Source organism: Bactrocera dorsalis, chromosome 3, assembly GCF_023373825.1.
Source record: "Bactrocera dorsalis isolate Fly_Bdor chromosome 3, ASM2337382v1, whole genome shotgun sequence".
NCBI classification, from domain to species: Eukaryota; Metazoa; Arthropoda; class Insecta; order Diptera; family Tephritidae; genus Bactrocera; species Bactrocera dorsalis.
In genome coordinates, this window is record NC_064305.1 from 63,721,239 (window position 1) to 63,746,156 (window position 24,918).

The 24,918-nt window shown below is 35.4% G+C and overlaps 2 protein-coding genes across 2 annotated transcripts; both read right to left on the minus strand.

Moving 5' to 3' along the window:
• Positions 1 to 1,763: 1,763 nt before the first annotated feature.
• On the minus strand, positions 1,764 to 12,806 carry LOC105233670 (lipopolysaccharide-induced tumor necrosis factor-alpha factor). Its single transcript, XM_049450957.1, has 3 exons — positions 12,040 to 12,806; positions 6,402 to 6,537; positions 1,764 to 2,314 (listed from the first exon to the last, which is right to left on the minus strand). Exons 1-3 carry the CDS (start codon positions 12,461 to 12,463, stop codon positions 2,203 to 2,205), a joined length of 672 nt encoding a protein of 223 aa, XP_049306914.1. The 5' UTR covers positions 12,464 to 12,806; the 3' UTR covers positions 1,764 to 2,202.
• Positions 12,807 to 16,273: 3,467 nt separating this feature from the next.
• On the minus strand, positions 16,274 to 20,051 carry LOC125777636 (lipopolysaccharide-induced tumor necrosis factor-alpha factor homolog). The gene is made up of 3 exons (XM_049452724.1): positions 19,676 to 20,051; positions 17,272 to 17,436; positions 16,274 to 16,469 (listed from the first exon to the last, which is right to left on the minus strand). The coding sequence occupies exons 2-3, from the start codon at positions 17,400 to 17,402 to the stop codon at positions 16,367 to 16,369; spliced, it is 234 nt and encodes a 77-aa protein (XP_049308681.1). The 5' UTR covers positions 17,403 to 17,436; positions 19,676 to 20,051; the 3' UTR covers positions 16,274 to 16,366.
• Positions 20,052 to 24,918: the final 4,867 nt, after the last annotated feature.

Genomic DNA, 24,918 nt, shown 5'->3' on the forward strand with positions numbered 1-24,918 from the left:
GCTTTGGTGGAACTCCATTCAAGGTTTGGTGCTTGGTGGATTCCCGAGGTTTTGTTCGTATCTGTGCCAGAGCCGGGCATTCGCAGAGAAAGTGGAGGATTGTTTTCCTTGTTCCCTGCTACTCCGCAGCTTCAGCAGATGTCGTTGTAGGGCATACCCATTTTGGACGCATGTACCCCAAATGGCCAGTGCCCTGTTGTGGTAGCTGTTATTCTGTAAATACTTTTTCTTGACCTATTTAATAGGTCGTTGGTTCTTTTCCTGTCGTATGTTAGCCATAATTGTTTAGTTTATGACGCATTTTGTACTGTTTTTCCACCTGTTGTTTGCAATTTGTTGAAATTGTTATTGATCTCTCCTTTGATCGATCCTAGCGGGCTCGGTATGAGCTCCGCCTCGGATCATTGAGGAAAGCTCCTGCCTTTGCCAACTCATCTGCTTTTCGTTACCGAAAAATGTTCCTGTGGCCGGGAACCCAGATCAAGTATTAGCTGGAGCTTGTCTTTATTGTGCTTAGTGCTCTCTTGCAGTTGTGAACTATACTCGGAATTTGTCATGGGTGAAGACAATGCCAGGAGGGCCGCCTGGCTATCCCGTATATATAGGTTGCTTTATGTATATTCCGTGATTTTCTAATAGAACTTCGCAGGCTTTTTTTATGCCTAGTACTTCTGCTTGGAACATGCTAGCCGAGTTCGGCAGACGTATAGAGAGATAAATGCCCAGATCAGCGGAGAATACCGCCGTGCCCACTCGCAGTCACATTTTGGACCCGTCGGTATAGACTGAGGTGGTACCCTCCTCTGCAATTGAGCCTCTTCTCCATTCTCGTCTAGATGGTATCCTCACCTGGAGTGTCTATTGAAATCCAGCTTTGGGAGAATGTAGTCTGATTTATTAATAGTGAGCTTGTTCAGGATTACACTATGTCCGTAGTTCCTGGCTGATTCCAACCTCCCAATATTCTTTTATTCTTATCGCCGCAATAGCTGCTGTTTTTGAATAAAAATGTCCATTGGTAGTTGATGCAGGATCACATTGAGCGCATTCAGTCGGAATGACCTGATTGCGCCCGTAACACCCGCCACATGCTGCTCTTTGTATTCATTCATCTATGTGTCAGGCCGGGGATTTTTAAATTTTAACTTTTACAACATATCAGCAATGGTACAAGGTGTCCAAATTTTTAATTGAAATTTCTGAATTACAATCCTAACTAGATGTATCAAAATGCGTAAACTCGTTTAAAAAAAAAAACGAAAGAAGCATTCCTCCAACACACAAAGCTTTTGCAAAAAGTGGTTTAAAAAATCCCCAGAACTTTCTCGAGCTTTTGTATGAAAGTTTCAGCAAAAAATTTTAGATTGTTTTTCTGATTCCAAATTAGTTAGAGAACTTATTCCGGCCACGGAATCTTAAAATAAGTTTTATACTCACATTCGTCCTCTAAGAATATTTTTCTTTTTTCGAGCGGTGAAAATTTGGAAATGTTGATTTTTCGACATTCTGTAGCGACATAAACAGAAGGTCACTCCATGCGCAGCGAAAATTCGATTAGATAACGGTAGTGTTCTAAAAAAAGTTATCTCATAATATTGTCCCTTGCCTTGACATATTAATTAAATTGTATTCAAAGCTTCCAACAGGTGGCGCTATGGTATAAGTTTTCTTAATCTTTATGGCTTTATTCAAAAAATAGTATTTTTTTTGTATTTTATGTAGATTAATCATAAGTAATTAGTTCAATTGTAAAACTAAAGCTGTGTTTTTAATTTATTGATTAAGTATTTCTGAACCACTCTTTAAAGGCATAAAAAGTGGACAGCTTTATTTGTATAACATGATAAAATGTTCAAATATATAAATAAATGACTTTAATTTTTCAACTATTATTTCAAAAAATATATGCTCATACACATTTTTGGTTTCGAGTGCTTTAAAATATATTTAAAGCTTATGTATATATATTTATCAGTGAATAAATAATTGTTTAGTTAAAATTTTTATACATTGTTGGTATAATTTTACACTGGTAAAGTAAATTAAAATTTCATCGTTCAACAATAAATTATTATGCATATATACTGTACTACATATAAATGTATGTATGTATATAATAAAAGTGTTTTAAAAAGCTTCGTGGCGAGTGTCGAAGGTCAACATACATATGTTGTGAGTGCGCTTACTTGCAACTCCAGCCCATCAGAACCCGCCGCCATTGTAGGTGCCCAGATATTTATTGCAATTACCACAGTAATGGTTGGTGCTCATGCAACTCTCCGCACAGTAGGGCAAACAGACGCAACACCATAAGCTGAAAGTAAATAATGAACAACAAAAAAATTATCTAAATTTTATCTTCATTATATTTCTAGTATACACATATAATTTTTTATTTTATTTGGTATTTTTTCAGTATTCCATATCGAAATGCAAACATACATATGTCTGGTGCTTGCAGCAAATATCTGTCGTAATACTTGTATATCATTTTATACATTTATAATATATATGCATATGAATGTGTGTGTGTATGGGCTTTTATCCGCTACAATAATGCGCATATTTATCAAGCAAACACAGTATTAATTATATAAGTGGGGTTTTTCGATAAGAAATTTTAGTTTTGTATTGCCTGGTACGCCATTATTGTGCGGAATAATGCAATACTAGTGCAGGGAAATTCATTTATACAGACATATGTAATTGTTATGCAATTTTTCAGAACTGAAATGCGCAATTTATTTATTACTAATATAAATGAGGCGTTTCATTCCCAGAAAATAATTTTATAAATTTTTGACTTATTCAATTTATTATTTCGTTAGAAAATTATCTAAATTAGTACTGGATAAATTATACATAGTAACAACCGGAAATTGTAAATGAAATGCAAAATATTCAATTGTTCATCAATATTTATATTGTCGCCTTCAAAGTAATCCCATCTGGTGATACACTTATACGAACGATTTTTCAAAGTCCTCGAACGACTTTTCATAAGCACTTTTTGGATTGGCCTTCAGCTCTTTCAGCGAAGACTGAAAACAGGTTCCAGGAAGGGATCATTTCAGTTTGGGGAACGAGAATAAAGCGTACGGAGCCAAATCTGGTGAATACGGCGGTAGATCGATGGTATTCATTCCGTCCCATTGGGAAATTCGATCACAAGCGTAGCTCGGTGCGATGGTGCATTATCATCGTATAAAATACGTTAATGATTCTTCCATAATTCCTGCCGTTTTCAATGGATGTTCTCAAGCAAATGCCTCAATACGGCCAAATAAAAACTCCTTGTTGATCAACTGTCCCCGCGGAACAAATTCATGATGCACCAACCACGAATATCGCAAAAAGCAATGAACATCAGCGTAATTTTTGAGCGGGTTTGGCGTTTTTTTTGGTTTCGGCTTGTTTTTTCCCCACCATTAGGAAGAATGTTTCTTAATTGCGTGTCAAACTCAACTAATGTCTCATCGGCAGGTATAATGTTCTCAAAGAATGTGGGATCGGAATTTGCACGATCAAGTTGGACTTGTTTACGGTACTCTCTTAAAAAAAAATGTGTTTTATTGGGACCAGTCGTGAAAAAACGCGTTTCATACACAAATTATCTACCAAAATCATTCGGACGGACTCGCGATAGATGTTGAGCTCTTTTGCCATACCTTGTACACTTGCCTGACTATTTTCAAGCACCATATCCTTCACCTTTTTAATATCAGTTGCAGAGGTCGAAGGTCGCTCAGAACGAGGCTTGTCTTCCACGACTTCTCAACCGTCTTTGAAGGCTTTGTACTGCTCATAGGTTTGTGTTTTTGATAAAACAGAAAACCGTAAGCCTTTTCCAACTACCTCAACGATTACGTACACGAAATTTGGTTAGAAATGCAAATTTTAGACAAATTCTTTGTTCAACGCACTGCTGGAGTGCCACTGACTTGAGCAAATTATTTACAGTTTCCGGGTTCTTTTTTCACAATGTATCAATTAAAATTCTTTGCTAAATAAAATTTTATTATTTTTGAAGCAATTAACTAATTGCCAAATTAATATTTTATTGCTTTACTTAGTTACTTAGATGTCTTTATAGAACTCTTGAAGTGTATGGTCAACCCCACCGGCCCAAAGTTGATAACTGTAATGCCACATAAAAGTTGAGGTTTGACAAACTTTCAACCGAAATATTTGACAAGTTGAGTTGAGATCGATAAAACCGAATTTCAAAACTTCAACCAAAATGTATTTGGGTTGAAAACAGTAATAGAGACTTTAAAAAGATGTGGATCATTTTAATGCTTTGTAGATTTAAAAAAATATTAATATGTTTTAAATCATATATAAAGTACGAAATATCATTTTAAGTTGAAATTTTTTAAATTCAAAGTTCTCACTTAAGCTTTTGTAAAGAAAGGCTTGTACTTTCTCAACTCTTGTCAAACATAATTTTTTTAAGAATTAAGTACGTTTCAACAACATAAACGTAAAGTTCATTTATACCTTAAGCTTAGCTATTACGTATAGCTGACTCACTTGATTGACATATGGACAACTTAATTGAAACCACGTGTGGTGTCATCAGATAAGCTGTTAATTTAGCTAAGTGTCATTTGATCATTATTTGCACGAGTTTTTGAATACAAACTACTCAGGCACATATTAGGTATTATTAAATATTGATTGCTATTTTACAGTCTTAATGAAGTTGATATTTTTGAGGCTGATATTTCCTTGAAAGTACGATTTAAAGAATGGTTTTCTGATTGTTTATATAAATATTTTATAAAAAAATTTAATTTAGTTTATTAATACAACACTCAAACTGATTCAATTGTTTCCCTATGGTGGATTTGTAAAGATTGATAGAAGAAATCAAAGTGTGAGGGACAACAAGCGGTCGCACTTATGCCAGCATTATCAAAGTTAAGGGTGCTTTTTTGGACATGTGGTTTTCAAAAAGATCTAAAACGTATAAAATCTGATAACATTGTCAATAACTCAGCTTCAATATAAAGATAAGGGATCGCCAATATGTTATAAAAATTATTTCGAGCAAGTGACCGCCTGAGCTGGCTTAAATAAATTCCAGTCGAGGGAGTTTCGACCACTTTTTGCAGCAATAGAGGCCGTATGCAGCGATAACGCGTATTCTCCTCTAAGGCGTCAATTGTCGTCCACGCATATAAGGTGGACAAGCGACTTCACATACCCACAAAAAATAGTCCAAGCTGTTAAATCACCCGTTTTTGAAGGCCGCGCACAGGTACACGATGTGAGATAATGCGCTCACAAAAATGTCCTTGAACGAAAAGATTGTTTCTTTGGCTGTATGGTATGTAGCACCAACTTTTTGGAACCAAAAGCCGTCCAGACCAACAAAGTCCGAACATAGGCAGGAAATAATCATTAATCATGACTCTATAACGTTCCTCATTGGCTGTATCATTATGGCCGGCTTCATTTTTAAAAAAATATGGATCAGTGATTCCCTTTTCCCTTAGCCAAGTTAAACAGTGACGTTTTGAGAATGTAAGCGAATCTCAACAATGGAAAATACGGCAAGTTTGTTTACTAACATACACATTCAATCAAAAGTGAGCACCATCGAAATTTTCTTGTGAAAATCAGTACCGGTGGCCATCTCGTTTTGGGCTCATTCACCGAACGTACGTTGCTCATGATGCTCGCTCGGCTCTAATTCTAGCATGAGTTGGATTTTGTAAGCCCGCAAATAAAAATCCTTCCACAACCATGACCTGGATGAACACAATTCCAATTCGATGGAATTATTCAGGCATTCTTCGATACTCTGCTCGACAGCAGTAATACCTTCTTTAATACGCACTACGCGGCCTCTTTGAGAATGGGCCTTAGCTACTACAGTAAACGTGGTGGGAAACTGATCTATGAGCCGCTATTTACGAACTTTGTTCCGGAGTTAATCTTTTCACTGTAATTACAACTATAAAAAGGACCAACTCCGAAAAGTGCTTGCCTCACTAAAAATCACACGTTAAAAAAACACTCTTTGTGATGCGCAGATATGTATTTTAAAATCATCTAGACAATTTTTAGGTTTTATTTTAATATTTAATTCAGTCTTGTTTAATTCATTTAATTTAAAAAATTATTTTATTTATTTTTGCTTATTTTATTGACTTTAATTTAATTTTTTTAAATTATTTTATTTGATTTGATTTTATTTATTTGAATATAAAATAATTATATTTTAGTTCATTTAATGTTACTTGAATTCATTTTACTTTAATTTAATACATTTTTTTTCTTATAATTTATTTTTTTTCTTATAATTTATTTATTTATTTTTTTTGTTATTATATTTTTATTTAATTCGATATCTTATCAACCTATTTTTTAATTTTTTTTTCAAATTTTCTTACCCCACAATACACAGTATCGCCGCCATTAAATGTGTCCTGGCATTCGGTTCATAGCCGATGCGTGTCAGCTTTGTAACGTGACAGCCTGGACATGTGATGAATGTAGGCTCCGGCCCCAAGGGCAAAATGGCTTGTTCTGCAAAAATAAAAATTTAATTAACTATTGCAATCAGTCAAGGTTACCCTTATTACTACTTAAATTTTTTTTAATTAATGAAACACTCTGTACTAAATGAGTAATAACTCACGACATGGAATATTCGTGTATCTAGTTAGATCAGCTTCTGAAATGTTGATAAGCAATTTTGGTATAGATTGTGTTTTTGAATCGAATAAATTTACTTATACTTAGCCTATCATAATAATTTTATTTTTTATAGGTTAAAAGTGGTTGGCAAAAATATTGTTATTGTACATAGCCAACGTCAAAAATCTTTTGAAAGACGCGTTGTTAAAATAATACAAGATTACCTCATGAAAATAATTTTATGATTAAAGTGCTGCAGCTGCATCTGAAGGCAAGAGCTCAGGCTGATATTTGTCGATAAAGATTTTATAATACCTGACGTCACGTAGACGTGAGTCTGTATTCGCGTCATTATTTTGTTCTTTCTTTCATTGAGATACATATGTGACTCAGAGGCTGTTAAAGTTTGTAATATTCTTGGAAGGGTAACCTATCATCACAATATGTGTACACAATGAAATAAGTTTAAAACAAGTAAGAAAGGGCTAAATCCGGGTATAACTGAACATTTAATACTCTTCCAATTCGCAAATAAGAAACTTAGAGATTGACCAATATAAAAGGTGTCTCAAAATTAAATTTGTATGTCGAAATTAAAATGTAGTAAAGTGTTGACAACCCTAAATAGCAAATCGATAGCTGACAGTTTAGGTTTAGTAAAAATAGGGCGTTACACGATGGAACAACTTATCTTACTTATTGAACAATATTTAAAAAATAATAATGACGGTCGCAGTTCGAAAATTTCGTACAAAATATGATCGGAATAGGGTTTCAACTTCGTCAATTATGAAGATTAATTGAAATTGCGGCAAACAGGCGGTCAGTTAGTAGTTCCATCGTCGTATTGAGGCGTTTGTGTGAGAACATCCGTCGAAAACGGCCGGAAATGTGGAAGAGCAATTTTTATAATAAAATATTCTTTTCTCAAAAGATGTATCGACTACGAGGTCTATGAATGAAATTACTTTATAACTGTGTACTTCTCACTTCCCTACACTTGTTCGTAACTCATTATCGATCGTCTTAAGTTTCACCATTTTCCGGCTAACAAAAGCCAACAACACCTTTCCATTTTGCATTGAGTAATGACTAGCACACATCTCCATGCCTTTACTTCGCTAACTCTTTATTTATGTATATATTTTCACCTCACAATCACTTTGAACTGAAGACAAAGCAAATGTATTGAGTTACTTCTGTCTACACTTGCTTTGGAGGAAGTTAAATATTTATGTTAGCACATACGCATGTGTAAGATGCTTTCGAAACGTATGCACCGTTATGTGCGTAGCTACCCAATAGGAAACATGAAAAAACAGTAACTTCGCTTCCGAAGCTAAAATAACCTTCTCAGGTGGATTGCCTATAACAAAATATCTTATCTATAGTTTCCATATGCTATAGTAGTCCGATGTAAGCGGTTCTGACCAATTATGCTTCGGAAGAAAAGAACGTGTGCAAAATATCAAATTGATATCTCAAAAACTGGCGGAGAAATTTGCGTATATAAAGGCAGGCGAACAGATGGGTATGGCTAAGTCGACTCAGCTCATCATGCTGATCAGATTTGTGGTACATACTGTATATGTTATAAATTTTTTAGGATCTTCTACGTTTCCTTTTGGGATGTTATAAACTTTTTAGAAAATTTAATACCCCCTGATAAGGGTGGCTCCGCTTGGAATATCCAATTGGCGCCACGTAGCGAAGAGAAGAAACGACGCGACTAACGGGTGATTTTTTTGAGGTTAGGATTTTCATGCATTAGTATTTGACAGATCACGTGGGATTTCAGACATGGTGTCAAAGAGAAAGATGCTCAGTATGCTTTGACATTTCATCATGAATAGACTTACTAACGAGCAACGCTTGCAAATCATTGAATTTTATTACCAAAATCAGTGTTCGGTTCGAAATGTGTTTCGCGCTTTAATTTTGTTCAGCGATGAGGCTCATTTCTGGTTGAATGGCTACGTAAATAAGCAAAATTGCCGCATTTGGGGTGAAGAGCAACCAGAAGCCGTTCAAGAACTGCCCATGCATCCCGAAAAATGCACTGTTTGTGGTTTGTACGCTGGTGGAATCATTGGACCGTATTTTTTCAAAGATGCTGTTGGACGCAACGTTACGGTGAATGGCGATCGCTATCGTTCGATGCTAACAAACTTTTTGTTGCCAAAAATGGAAGAACTGAACTTGGTTGACATGTGGTTTCAACAAGATGGCGCTACATGCCACACAGCTCGCGATTCTATGGCCATTTTGAGGGAAAACTTCGGACAACAATTCATCTCAAGAAATGGACCCGTAAGTTGGCCACCAAGATCATGCGATTTAACGCCTTTAGACTATTTTTTGTGGGGCTACGTCAAGTCTAAAGTCTACAGAAATAAGCCAGCAACTATTCCAGCTTTGGAAGACAACATTTCCGAAGAAATTCGGGCTATTCCGGCCGAAATGCTCGAAAAAGTTGCCCAAAATTGGACTTTCCGAATGGACCACCTAAGACGCAGCCGCGGTCAACATTTAAATGAAATTATCTTCAAAAAGTAAATGTCATGAACCAATCTAACGTTTCAAATAAAGAACCGATGAGATTTTGCAAATTTTATGCGTTTTTTTTTTAAAAAAAGTTATCAAGCTCTTAAAAAATCACCCTTTATAATCACGTAAGCGGTGTCTACGCCAGTAAAGAAGAAGAAGAAGATACGGGTGTAAATATGATGCTAGGATGAAAGGAATCTAAGGAAATGATCAATCTCTCAGTTAGTATTTTATTCACCCTTAGCAATGTTTAGAGACCTTCAGAACTTCATGTGAATCTATCGATCTACGTGTCCTTGAATCGACGATTAACAATCAGAGATATTTCTGGCATCGTTGAAATATCGAAATTACCAGTCAAAACCATTTTGAAAGAAAAGTTGGGCCTATGAAGAGTGAAAGCACGATTGGTTCCAATATCACTACGATTTGTCAAAAAACAGCGTTGTGTTAACGTCAGTTCCGACTACCAGGATGTAAGATACGGAAACAGATGACCTATCGGCCAACACCCTGGCAAAAACCGTAGTCGAAAAAATCAAATCAAGTAAAAGTCAAGGTCGTTTTGACAGTTTTCTTCGATTATCGAGTGGTGCACTCCGAATTCCTTCCGACCGGAAAAACTGTCAAGAAGGAATACTCTTTGAGTGGTATGCGTAGTTTGTGCGAAGCCATTCGTGTACAAAGGCTGGAATTATGGACTGACAACTTTTTGTTTTTCCACCACGATAATGCACCGTCGCATACTGCTTTGATTCTTCGCCTATTCGTATTCGCCTAGATTTAGATACTTGTATCCGTTTTTTATACTGAATGATTTCGTTCATAAATAAGTATGTTCTATGTGGTAACACAATATAGAAAATATTCTTAAATATATTATTCTTCATTAAAGTGGTTTTCGTCATCGCCTTAACTGAGTCAATTAGCAAAATGTTCCATTAACAATTAAATGTTGTCGGTTTTCGAACTGAATTTCTGAAACGACTACAGAGGGTGCGGGAGATAAGAAATTTAAAAATTGCGTTGTTTCCATACAATTATGACTAACAATATGTTCCCATAAGCAAAATAAAATAATAATAAAATACATAAAAAATAATTAAAAGTAATATCAACGATTTTGTGGGTTTTCAACAGAAATGTCATTGGCGTTATTAAAATGCAATCAAGTGTCCATTGCGGAACAAACTTAGAGAACAAAAGGCATAATGGCATTGCGTCTGACTTATGAGATTATTTGTAAGTACCGCTAAGACTTGGGAGCGGATGTGTGTGTGTATGTCTATATTTTTAAGCTGTTGATTATACTACCATTACTATTAGAGTCTGCAGTGAACAGTGAAATAATAAACTTTTAGAAGCATAATATTTTTAGAGAGAATAAAATTACAATTACGGATTTAACCGAACATTTGGTACTCTCGCAATTTAAAAAATTTCAACAACATTTCTAGAATATTGGCCTTAATTTTCAAGTTGATCCGAGTAATAGTTTCGAAGATATAGCATTGAGAGGCAAGCTATGCTAAGTGCGCCATCTAAAAACGCGTTTTTCTCGAGAACTAGTCAACCGTTCTTCATGAAATTTTACACACATCTTTGAGATACAATTCTTAAAGACTTGGATGAAGGAATTTCGATTACATATTTTTGAAAAAAATTTCGCTAAATTTTCACTTTTCTGTAAAAATGTCCGACAAAAATAAAATTTTAATTTTTTTACCTTCGTCGAAGTTTTAAGTTAATGTTTTTACTTTTTTTTCGCTTTAGACGATTCTGTAAGGAGTTAACCTGCCAACACGTGCGCATTTCTTTCCGAGGGATCACCGGAAATGGCGTCGTAAATATTTTTTTCCGAAAATTTCACAATTTCTTTATTACTAGTGTGTGTTCGTAGCAATAAAAGATTCTAATTAAAGATTACATTTTTTTATAAGAAAATAAATTGTTGAAAAAGGGCTATTTTTTACTCGCGGAAACCCATGTAATCTCTTTAAATATAGAAGTTGAGGAAGCATCGACTCGATTTGATATATTTTATATGCTATTAATGTGCCAGATACTAATAAAGTGCTCCCTGGGTTTCATTAAGGTTCCTCACAAGCCACACCAATCTATATTGAGTAAAGTCAGCGATATATTCGAAAATACTGATGTTACTTATATAGGGGCTGGGTCAAGATTTCACCCGATTTTACTCATTTTAGAAACAAAACTAAATACTAAAACACGCTTTCTGCTCCCTCGTTCTCATTGGTAACTCACATAGTGGCCAATATATGCGGTATAAAGTCACTCGGAAGTTCGAAAATCTTTATATTACGTACATGGCGGCTCAACCCATTTTTGACACACAGAATACTATTTTCAAGAAATAATTCTCTATGACTTTCAATTAAATATTTTATCTTTCATTATATGCCTCACACATTGACCTATATTTTCGGTCAAAAGTCAGCTATAGATACTGTGATCCACATATTCGGTACAAAGGCGTTTGAAAAGTTTTGGTCCGATTGGGAGAATTTCTGGTCATAAGATGATGATGATGTCTCAAATTTACTCACTTTATCGCCTACACGAAGGCATTCACTCATACATATATACATAAATTTATGTAAATACCTATGTATATCTTCTCGATTATTTTGAGGTGAAACAAACTGCCGTTAGGTGCACAAAGTTAATATACTCTGTAACAACATTTTTCATTGAACACAATAACGATTTGCCAATTGTCACAACTGTTTTATTGTTCGGCAAATATCAAATTGCAACACGCCACAATTCTGTTCTGCGCTGACAAGCGTGTGATTCACATTTCCAGCAAATCGTACTTACGTTGTATGATTACAACAGGTTGTTGTACCATCGGCTGCGTCGTGCCTGACGCGCTGGACATGTAAGCGTGATGTGGTGGCGGTACCCCGCCGCCCCCACCAGCGCCGCCCATGCTGGTGGCACCGTACTGTGTGCTGCCGCCATAGGTGTGCTGTGCGCCAGCGCTAAAACCACCAGTCGTTGTTGTTGTTTTATTCGTGCGTGCTTGTGCTGGATGTTGTTGCTGTGTGGGCGGGCGGTTGGCGGCGTCGGAAGTGCTGCTTGGTGTGGGCAACACCTGCACTGGTGGATAGGGCGCGGTGTGCATGGCCTGTTCGTAGGACGGCGGTGCGGCCGGTGGCTGTTCGACGTAGCCGCTGTGTGTAGCCTCTTGCATCTCAGCGGGCATACGCGGATAATTGACGGGTGGACCTGATTTCTCCATCGCAATGATGAGCTGATTAATTAACTTGTTGCTGTTGTTCTTTTCGATGTGTTTTAATTACTTAATTGCTGGCGAATTCTTGAACTTCAACACTTGTCTTGCTTTTGCAATACACAAAAAACTTTCTGCCTTAATTTTTGACACGTACACCAAATGTCAATATAATTGTTTTTGCTTTTGTTTTTCCGATTTTTTTTTTATTGTGAAATCACTTGTTTTGCACGTTGTTTGTTTGCACTGTTTCTATATTTGTATTTTTGCCGCTTTTCGTTTGGAGTTTCTTTCAACTTCGCGTGTGTTTCTGTTCGTTGCCAACGCTTGACTGTTGCTCGGCTTCGCTTAGCAGCTGTTAGCTCCATTGACGAATGATTCATAAGCTTGCACAATGCTTATCACTGCGCTTTTACGAAGGTGCTCGTTGATTCTAGTAATCAGAAGACCGTGGGGCAGCGTTGCCAACTATTTTGTTTGCATATATCATCATTTATTGTATTATTTCGTTTTGCTTTGAAGCGCGAGCTTTTTGCGTTATCTGATTTGCATTTATAATATATGCTTAGATGTAATGAGACTTATTTTTGTGTTTTTTGTTTCGATACACATATGTACGTATGTATGTATACTGGAAGTTTTGCCCATAAAGCTTTCTAAAATGTTTGTGCTCCGCTCGCTTTCTTTTCATAATTTTATAATACACAAAAACATTTGAAGTCAAGTCAATCATCACTATGTTGCTTCCATTATTCAACGCATTATAACCTTTAAATTAAGTGTTTTGAAATGGAATTTAAACTGGCCGAAAGCATAAATGACATAGTAAGGGTCTAAATCTGATTGAGTAGCATTTTTTAATCACTTAATCGACCCTAATAGACGATAGACGAATAGCTCCAAATATCTATTGCATTTTATGATTTCTTTACCCCTTAGCGAGCCCCATTTGCAAAACACGATGATTGTTAGTCGAATCGGCTAACAAAGCACGTCCAGAGCTAAAAAAAGAGACACACTAATTGTTAAGAAAATCAAAATATTTTTTACTTAGTGTGAAATACAATCGATGCAATTAAATTCTAAATATAACAATATTCAAATGACCCCACGACTTTTTTTGCAGAAACGAATTTGGTGAACCCAATTGTCGAGTACTTTTTCCACTAAATCAAGTCGCATGTCATGAACAATATTGACTTCTAAAGCTTGAAGAGAGTCTGGTTTATTGTTAAAGGCTAATGACTTAAAATAACTCCAGAAAAAGTAGTTTAATGAAGTTAAATCACAACGTCATAACCAAACTCGCAATAATTCAGTTATTTCACGTGCTGTGTGGCATGAATGTAGTTCCGTCTTATTGTAAAATGTTGTCAAGATCAACTTCTTCTAATTGCGGCCATCAAAAGTTCATAATCAACGATCTATACTGCTCTCTATTAACAGTTATGGTATCACCAGCTTCATTTCGAAAGAAGTACGGACTGATGATTCCACCAGACTTAAAACCACACCAAACTCTCAATTTAGACGAATGCAATGATAGAATAATTTGTTCATTTACCGCATTTTTCAGATGAAAATGAGCGTCATTGGAGAAAATGATTTTCTTAAAAAAATCGATATCGTTTTCAAATTGTTCCAAGGCAAAATCAGCAGATTCATGACTTTCACTGTGGTCCAATGACAATGACGGCAGGTTATGAAATGAAACAGTCCCAACTCTTGAGAACATCTTGAAATCGACAAATTGCGGTCTTCAGCAACACTTGCCTGAACTAGAACCATAAGCACGCTCCTTAGAGATATATCGATTATAGCCTATATTGTACTAGCATGTACTTTGCATATTTAAAGAATCAGGAGGAGTCCATTTGGAAAATAAACAAGCAAAAATGTTAACTTCGGATGCTAGGGATTCGATCTGAGTAACTGCCTTAAATAATAGTTTATGCCAAATTTTATGCAGATATGTATTTTGTCAGATAAAAAAGTCCTCTGTGTAGCTTCAGAGTAAATTGCTTAGTTATTTGACAAAAAAATATCTATATAAAATGAACAATTTAGTAGATAATATGTCTAAAAGTTACTAGTCGCATGAATCTTCAGCTGGAGCAATGCTACTAAACACTGCTCTTGGGACTTTGAAGAGTTTGCTAAAAGTAAATCGTATCAAATAGTCTTTGCGATACGGCAAAGTTTGGGGAGAGACGAATCGTACAAACATGTGGTACAAACCATTTGGAATGTATATATGTAATGAGATATCTACATACTCTCCTTTATAGAATTTAACTGGGTGACTTTTTTATTAGAATTATAGTAGCGAATCGAAGAAAATTCCAGCAGCAAGTGTACCCACTGGAAGTAAGAACCTGCATACATACTACTTTGAAGAAAAAATAGTAAGAATTTCTTCATAATCAAAAAATTCTTAATCAGTTTTGTAATCTATGTCGCCCCCTTCAATTCTCGAAACAGTCGTTAAAGTAAATTTCCGGAATATATGTCTTCAATTGACTGAAAACGATTTCCCTGTAGCGATCGTTTGAGTTTGCTGAATGGCCAGAAGCCACACTGAGCTAAATCAGGCAAATAGGTGGTTGAGGCACGATATTGGTTGAAAATTTGGCGAAAAAATCACGAAGAATCCATGCAGTATGCGACGGTGTATTATCGTGGTGCAAAAACCGAGAAATGTCGGTCCATCATTCCGACCTCTCTTTACAAATAGCTTCGTGCAAACGATGCCTAACATTCCTTGCTGACGGTTTGGTCAGTCGGAAGGAGTTCGGAGTGCACCACACCTGGTTTTCGCTGAATCTTCCGATATTCCAACTACTCTGACTGTTAATCATTGATTTTTAAGCAATAATTTCTTTCTTTTATTGACGTGTTGATCATCAGTTGATGTTGATAGCCATCCTGCACGTGGTTCATCGTCAATGCGTTCTCCACCCTCATTGAACAATTTGTACCAATCAAAAACACTTGCTACTTCAGAAGGACAAGCGTATACTTACCACTAATGTACTTTTTGATTTGAATTTTGGCACAGATGTAACTGACAGTCCATACCAACAAATTATAGAAAAAAAATATTTTGACGAATGTGTTTTCGCGTGAAATTTAAATTCAAAAGTCTTCCCATATTTTGCCCACAGTACTATAATAACAAAGGTAACCAGACCTCTGACACTTCAATTACTTCAGCGCTCATTTTTTCGAATAGTACTGTAAAAATATATTTCAAAAATTAAATTCTGCTGATAATCGTATGTATGTATGTATTGAATAGCAATATATTGTACCAATATTTTTCACCACAACTTTCCAACTCGAATGCACAGCAAGGAATAAAATAATTGGCTTGCCCTTTGCAAATAGTGTTTGTTTATTTTTATTTAATAAAATATTACAGAATAATATAAGTTGACTGCGCTCATATTAAAATATTTTTTATTTATTTAAGCTGTCCTAATTTTAAAATTTAGCTTTAAATTTGTAAGTGTTTTATGCTGATTTTTTAAATTTCTTTAAAAAGCTGCATAATTTTAGAAATGTAACGAAAAACTCATAACCAAAAGTAACAAGGTTATATAAGTCAATAAATATTTTCGGCATTTCGCATTGACTACACTTTTTTATCGATTTTCTAGTTAGTCAAAGAAAAACCTTATAGTCAACTTACGAAAGATAAGCACTATTATCGATATCTTTAGAGATATTTTAATATCTATTTTAAATATTTTTTTTTTTTTTATAAATTTTTATAATCAATATATGCATATAGTATTAAATATCAGTAAGTTTCAAAAATTTTTGATGACAAAAGATTTTGTGTTCAAATTTCCAATTTCGTTTAATATCCTCCTTAGCTAAAATTTACTTTAGCATTTTATCAAAATCAACTCAGCGATCATATACACCCAAAAAGGCATTACAAGATGGGCAGTAGTGCTCCACATTTCGTGCGCAATCCGTGCAGTACACAGCGCAGGCGCAAGGCAGGCAGCTAGAAGTAAAGAGTAAGAGCGTTAGTATTTAGAAAATGACGCCTACAAATATTTTTATATATTGTGTACTCGTAATAAGGTATGAATGAATTACATATTAGGGTGGTCCATGTTGTATATTGTGAAATATTTTTATACGAGATACGATTAGAAAATTTCATATTTTATGATTATTAAGTGTTTCGAACAATATTTCATTTTGATGAGGACTTTCATTATTAATCTTAATTTATACAGGTTGCCGAAAAGATACCTCAATCGTACCGCCACCAATTTTTCGAGAAAAAAATAAAATTACTAAAATCGATTTTTCAGATATTGTTGAGACATGTCAGAGGAGACATGAATTATTCTTCATACAGAAAGTACTGTTTTGCATGCCACTGAGTAAGGTTGGGTTATTACAATTTCGGGATTGTTATTTTTTGTGCTCAATTGTATTTGTTTTTTACTTTCGTTTGGATTTGGTGTCTCCTGGACACATTTTTCAATATTTCGGGATCCCGAAATTTCGAGATTGTTATTCATTGCTCAATTGTTTTATTTCCGTTCGAATTCGGTATTTTCCTGACATCTTGTACTATTTCGGGATCCCGAAATTTCGGGATTGTTATCCATTGAGCTCAGTTGTGTTTTTTTTTCAATTTCTAAGTAATATCGCCCAATAGGTAATTATTAACCGAAGTACTGGCTTGTCTAAAATTAGAGTATTCTTGAAATTTACCAGACTCAATAGGAGATATTCATTCAATATTATTTGTCTACCCTAATGTTCCTATATGTTATAGTTATAATACTCACAGCATTCCAGCGAGTAGTAAAGCAATAATATGTGACTTTGTCGAAGATCTGTATTCCATACGCGTTGTCACTTGTTTGGAGCAATTCGGGCAGCTCAAATTGCAGGGTATTGGGCCAAGTGGTGGTAACATTACTCAAAGTGATTCGGTGAAACAACAAATGGAGCTGTGATTGACATTGAAAAAAGAAAAGTTTGAACATTATGTTAGTGTACTATTCATGAATTCTATTTCTGAGTGCTAGTTAACTTTATTTAGCAGAATTTAAGGGCACACTTATAGAGTAATTTTGAATAACACCGATTTTTTCCATAACTCAAATAGTTTTTGAGTCGAGCGAACCTTCTAAAGTGTAGCCGTTCACTTTAAACAGCTCAATCAGTTTTCCCCAACAGCATTTTGGAATTTGCATTTTGAAATTTGACCTACCGGGGTTTAAATCTGACCGAAATTTTAGGCAAAATTCAATTTTTTCTTCTAAATGTCGCCATTTTGTGATTTTTGACTTTTTATGATCGTAGGTCATTGTGTGAAGAATACCTTCAAAATGGTTATCCGAGGTTTCCTATTTTTTCAAACAAAAACACAGTAACTTCAAATTTAATGGTGTATGTTTATTGTCATTTGAAAGAATATTCTTCGGCATTTATTTTTTGAAGATTATCTATTTAAAAAGTTGGCGGCGGCTACCTCTCGGACAATCCATCCGATAGTCCATTCGTCCAATTTTCGTTGTCGATCATGTCGGCTGGTAACTGGCGAATAATATGCTTGATGTTTAGCCCCAAGGCCTGAATCGAAGCGGGATTGCACGCATATACTTTAGACTTTACTTATCCCCACAGGAAAAAGTCTAACGGTGTGATATCACATGATCTTGGTGGCCAATGGACAGGCCCAAAACGTGACAATATTTGCTCACGGAAGTGTACTCGCAATAAATCCATTGGTTGAAGCGATGTGTGGGAAGTGGCGTCGTCTTTTTGTAACCAAATGTCGAGCTTCAATTACAGGCCTCAAATAGTTGGTGATCATGGCGCGATACCGGTCGCCATTGACGGTTATGTTCTCACCGGCCCACAAAACACACCAAAGCGTTGTTTTTTCTGGATGAAATTGTAGCTCTTGATTCTCTTTAGATTGCTCTTCGTCCCAAATGCGGTACACTTGTTGCTTGTTTACATACATACCCATTGAGCTTAAAATGGGACTCATCGCTCAACAAAATTTGGTTCGAACACGTCGGATATTCTTGGAACATTTCAGGAGCTTGCACAATCTGTATTTAGTACGATTGCAATGTAAGATCTTGAGGTAAAATGCGCCAAGTCGTTCCATACGTCAGTCTGAGTAGCAGCGAATGACGCCAAATCGACTCTCCACGGTCTTCATGTAGTTCTCAACGACTGGACGTCGTCTATTCGGTCGAATATTATCTAATAACGAATGCTGGGTCTCAAGTGAATGACGGTGCTGCGATTAGTACACTCAGTAAGCCGATTATGCTAACCATAACTTGTGTGAAGTGCGCGAAACACGTTCTTTATAAACGATAATTGGATCACCCGTTATTTTAACGAGGTTTTTTTCAGGTTACAATCACGTAGAAGCCGGAGTTGAAGATCTCGTATAACTCAAAAATTAATATGTATATACTTTTTAAAAATTTCACTATGTAGTTTTAAACATTTAAAATTGTTTTCAGATACGATCACATTTCAGATTTTTACACGTTTCTAGAAAATTACAAGGCAATGCACTTAGTAAGTTGGAAATTTATTTTTTCATTATTTACAATAAAATAGCTTGATTTTATTGCTGTTTACATTCGCGCGAAAAGTAATTAAGCAAACTGGCTGCATATTATTGTCGTTAGTAATTAAGAGTTATTAGATTATTATTGTTTTCTGTTTTTTAACATTTTTCAGAGTTTGCCAGTTACTAATTATGATGTAAAGTTAAGTGCGGTAATGCGATTTGAGTAATAATTTTTTCCTTAAACGTGAGTTGCCTTTATTATTTCGAGATTGGAGAACAGAAACAAATACCAATTAACAGTAACTGCTTTATTGTTTTTCGAAATATACTCTATTAAGATCTATCCACTTTAACATACATTTGAAACAATTGTGGAAGCACTTTTGTCACTCTGATTGAGGTATCTCCAAATCAGGCATTTCGAATGCCTCTTATGTATCTATATCCAACATGCAATTGTTTTGTTTTTGATCCAAATGATCATGGAATATGGGATATATGCTGGTTCCACTAATACTTGTAGTTGTCTCAATCTCAAGATAGGTCACATGACGATCTTACATTATAAGTGGGAGCATCAATAGTTTCCCGAACAACAACTGATTTTGGACGAACTTCACTAAATTTGTTTTGGAGTGGTCTACCACCTCGATTGAATTCACCGTACGATTGATAAACATTGATTGTTGAAGGAGCTTCATCGCTAGAAATTGAATTAAGTTCATGGATGCACTGTTGCTGAGTTAATCCAGGTCGAATTTTGTAAATTGTAATAGTAGCTTCAAAAATGTTCGCGATTTAATTCCATTTTTGGCCAAAACGAATATTTGAAGTAACTGTAAACAACACAAATATCGTTTGAATGGCAAAATGTTCTGAGTATGCATAGCATCGAAAATATTACAATTGAGAATAAAGTTGTGAGTTGCCACATTGCAACGCTAGAGTTGCCAAAACCCGAAACATAAGAGGCAACCTACTTAGTGTATTATTTTAATTAATTGCCATAGGTTTGAAAAAAACATTGATATAGCATTTTAAAAGAAGCAGCTTCATGGGATGCTAATATTGTTTTGTTTTACTGTTAGCAACATGCTATGTTCGTCAGATTTCTCATGTACCATATGGTACCAAACACATTCGTTTTGGTACCAGTATGACCCTAGCACAATCTATAGAGGAATTATGTTTAGTGTAAACAAGTTTTCATTTCTGTTTATAAGTTCATATTGTTATTTAATTTATATTTTACGTCAGCAGCGATTAGACAAAATAAATACATATTTTGCAAACATTAATGTTTCAAATTAGTCATTGAGATTGTGAAATTGCGTGAACTTTGAATTCATAGCAATAAATGATAAGAGCAATCAATGTATAACGTCTCGAGTATCAATTGGCTCGGACATTTTTGTTTGTGTATATACATTATGGAATGTGATGATGTGAAAAAACGGCACGTTTCAATATTTGAATCGATTTTAATTCTCTTTACAAATCTTATCATCTCTCTGTACACTGTGCCTATTAATCACACATTGTTCATTGGAATAATTTTTGTTTGGTCATCAAATCACTATTGGTTTAAACGTATCAGTTTTTTGAATATATTTGTATTTTGTCCCTTCAAAGTTATGATCGCCAGATATTGTGCATTTCTGCCAGCTTTTTTTTCCAATCCTCAAAGCACTGAAATAGTAATTTTTTGTGTTCCTCTTCAGCTGTTCCTTCGATCAAGTTTCTATCTATTCAATCATAGGGTAGCATCGTTCTTTCGTAGGTTCTTTTGAGAACAAAAAGTCACAACGGTCCAGATCTGGGGAATACGGTGGCTGTGGCACCATTAATTTGTTGCTTTTGGTCAAATAATCGCGCACAAGCAACGAGGCGTGAGCAGGGGTAACGCCCCACGGTGCAAAGGCAACTTTTGTTCTTCCACAAATCCGTTCGTTTCTGGCGAATTGCTTCGCGCAAATTCCGGATAACTTACAAATAATATTCTTGATTGACCATTGACTCTTTGGCAAGCAGCTATGATGCACGAAGTTCTTGCAATCAAAGAAAATTATTAACAAATCCTTCAAAGACGAACTTGGTGCGTTTTTTTTAGTCCTGCGGCACCATCCATTAGAATGATTGAGCTTTGGTTATCAAGCCGTTACCATTAACTTATGATTCTTCACCAGTTATGACACTCCGGAGCAGATCTCGGTCGTCGCGGGCTGAGTCCAACATCTCCTGAGCAATGTCAACGTGAGGCTGTTTTTGGTCGAAAGTGAGAAATTTTAGCAGAAACTGCGAGTCGATCGGCCAGTACTATTTTCTTTACTTATTACTGTTTGACATACTCGAACGTTCGACATGCTCTTGTATCGCCAACAAACGTTGCTTTTGTCCAAGATAGCATCACCATATGCCACAGTTGATGTCCATATCTGCACCATAAGACAGTTTTTGTAGAGGGATTCTACTTTGAGGGCTTACAAAATTTAACTCGTGCAAGAATTGAAGCCGAACGACCATAAAGCACGTCGAATTCTGACAAGAAAGTTTTGTTCAATCATGAAGCTCACTTTTAGTTGAATGTTTATTGGAAGAGTATTTTCAGCGAGCCCATTATCTCTCATTGTCGGCCTCTAACACCACTGGAAACCAACGGGGTAAAAATGTTACATTTCGCATGTAATTTGGATGTCCACAACAACATCAGTCGACTTCACTAATATTGATTACTAGCAACCGGTCATGCAATGTTCGGTTTGGCTCGACTCCTCGCCCTTCGTTAATTGTTATTATTGTTGTTTGCTTTTAGTGCCACTGTTTGATCATCCTGATCTTATTCGGTCTATGTTGAAGCGTTAAGTGTCAAAACAACGCCTTCGAAGGTGTTATCAACTATATTCGCCATATTCTTAATGAGTTCACAACGAAGACCATTCCCTATTTGTCCCAATTTGGCTGCTGCTTTCACTAAGGGATACTAATTTAATGTGTATTTCTGAAGGATATATTTCTGCGGGGTCTCAAACTTTGCTTTAGGTTTTAGTTATTTGATCGACATGTGTAAAACTAAATAAATGGATGAAGTCTTGAAAATTATGCTAATCTATTTTAACTTCATGTAATGTTCGCACTGAAAGGCTCCCTTTCCCAATTTTTTTTTGTTTGTTTGCTATCTGTCTTTAGCCTTCATCCCACTGTTCAAGGTCAAAGCATAGTCCCACAGAACCCTTATAATTCGTTCCTCCTTTAAACTTAGTAGTCATTTGCATTCCTTTAAAGCATAATAAATAAATAACGGGCCTTTGCGAACAAACAAAATAAGTGAACACATACCAAGTATGTCCTTATGGTTATAATTCACTGGGTTTCACGCCTTGTTTTCGGCCACACCTTGCAAGAAATGTAGCCATGTCCCTACATATGTGTATGCACATATTTCGGAGCTCAATGAGGCTAATCCTGTTCCTTCCCTTGCAACCAACCAAGTGTATATGTCAAAAATGTGTCAACCGTTGGGCAGACTGTCCCAATTGCTTGCATGATTATGTACTATTTACTTTTAGTCATCGGCGTTTTCACCACTGATTACTGTCATTCACATTCATGAACGCGCCTTAAGAAGAGAGTTTTCTACTTAATATACTTTATTATCCGTTATTTGTATGTGCGTAATAAAATATTCCTTAACGAAGAATCACAAAAAAAGTAGAAGTAGAAGTAGCGAAAAACTAATAAGTTGACATTAATCGATATTCTTAGTCTCCTTGTTTTGCTTTTAAATTTTTATAACTAATGGAAATCAGAATGATTATTTTTGAAGATGATCTGCTCCTGTTTAGTTTTAAAGATTTGTTGAATATTTAATAATCTTAACATAGTGTCTTCCATAGAATGCTTAAAAATTTGGCAATGCGCCTAATTGTAGGCCAGCATTTATGTAATATTGACGGTTTAGTAAACTTGGAGTAGCAATTCTACTTTGATGAATTCTTTTTTGAATTTTTTTTTACTTATTTTTTTTAGTTTTAATTGGATTTAGCTTCTATGCTGTTTGTTATAAATATTCATAAACATTTTAGATTTTCTTATATCCTGTAATATTGCTTTTGCCCTAAATAGGGTATATTAACTTTGCTACGAAGTTTTTAGCTCCAAGAAGGACATGTAGCAGACCTCATCAGTATAAGTACATATATATATATGTACATATAAAATGATCAGCATGACGAGCTAGATCGATTTAGCCATGAGCGTCTCTCCGCACCTCGGTATGCGAACTAGTCGCTCAGCGTTTGAGGTATTAAATTAAAATTTTGCACACGTCTTTTCATTTCCAAGAATCTACTTATTTGTCGGAACCGCCGATATCGAACCACTATAGCATATAACAGTCATACAAACTGATCAATCACAATCCAGTCCCTGTATGGAAAAGTTTTTCTTTTGTCAAAATATATTCTCAAATTTATTATTGGCCAAAGCAGCGATAGAATCTTCGAAAAAATTATTCACATCGGACTACTATAGCATAACAGGACAATTGAAAAGTCTCCAGCCAACCATAGTAAATCACATATTTTTGGTAACCGAACCCCAATTTAGATATTTTTTTTCATCTTCTTCATTGACTTGTGGCACGGTGTAAGTATCGTCTTGGTGAAATAGGAATTTCCCTTTTTTCAAATGCTGCGGTTTTTGGTCGATTTAGTCCTTCATAGCGCTATGTAATAATGTTGATGGTCCTAAAATTTATTAAAAAATACAGACGCTATAACGTTGCTAGCTGACTTTTTTCCACGCTTTGGAGCGGGTTCATCGTGTGAAGTCTACTGGGATGACTGTCGATTAGACTTCGGTGTGAAATGATGGAACCAAGTTTCATCCATTGTCTTATAAAACTCGGGTTTATTACGCATGAACATCTCCAAACACGGCTCCGAATCATCAGTTCGCGCGGCACCGAATTTGCCTAGAGCTTTTCTCGCACTCAAGTGTCGATATCTTTAAGGTACCTGCTATCTTGAACAACTTCACTTTACGGTTAACCAGAATTATTTTGTGGAATTTTTTGATGATTTCGTCGGGCGTCCACTGTGTTCGTCGTATTCGGTACTCATTTTACTACTTCTAATCTTAGCAGCACCAATCCTTGATGTCGGATGGGCAGTTTCCTCCTCAATCCAAGTTTTTGCTTCAACTGTATTTTTCTTTTCAAAAAGCAATATTTTGTCAACACTTGAAATTCCAGTGTTTTTCATAGTAGCAAAAGTTGGTTCACTAAAAATTATATAATTCACAAACTAATGACCTGAGAGCTGTCAAATTTATAGACGCGCCTGTTGAAGGTTAGGGCTAACTAAGAATCATACGGATATCATCTATGTGTCAGGTCAGAGATTTTTCAATTGCCCTGTTATAGTTCCCATACAAACTGATCGATCAAAACTAAGTTCTTGTTAGGAAATCTTTTTTATTTTCTGTTCGGTTCCGAAGTTAATGTTATTTCTTGCTTAATGTCTTTTTGATGAACCTCTTCCGTAGTTAGATTTTTATATTCTGTTGTTAAATCCACAGTAAAAAATTATATATTTTCATTATAAAAAATTTTCGTTTTTTATTTACACAAATTTAAAATTTTGTTTTTGGCCTTTTTTTTATAAATTTCCCATATAATTTGTAAACGTTATGTAATAAAATAAAAGTTTTCTTACTCCAAAATATTTCAATATTTTATAATGCAGTTATAAACACGTCGTCCACAAAGGACGTTTCAAAACTATTGAATTGGTCACTTTTCATTCGTGGCGCCATTTATGATTATCTTTATTCACATGCAAATTTACATACATACTTGTATGTACTGAGTATATTATGTACATATGCACTT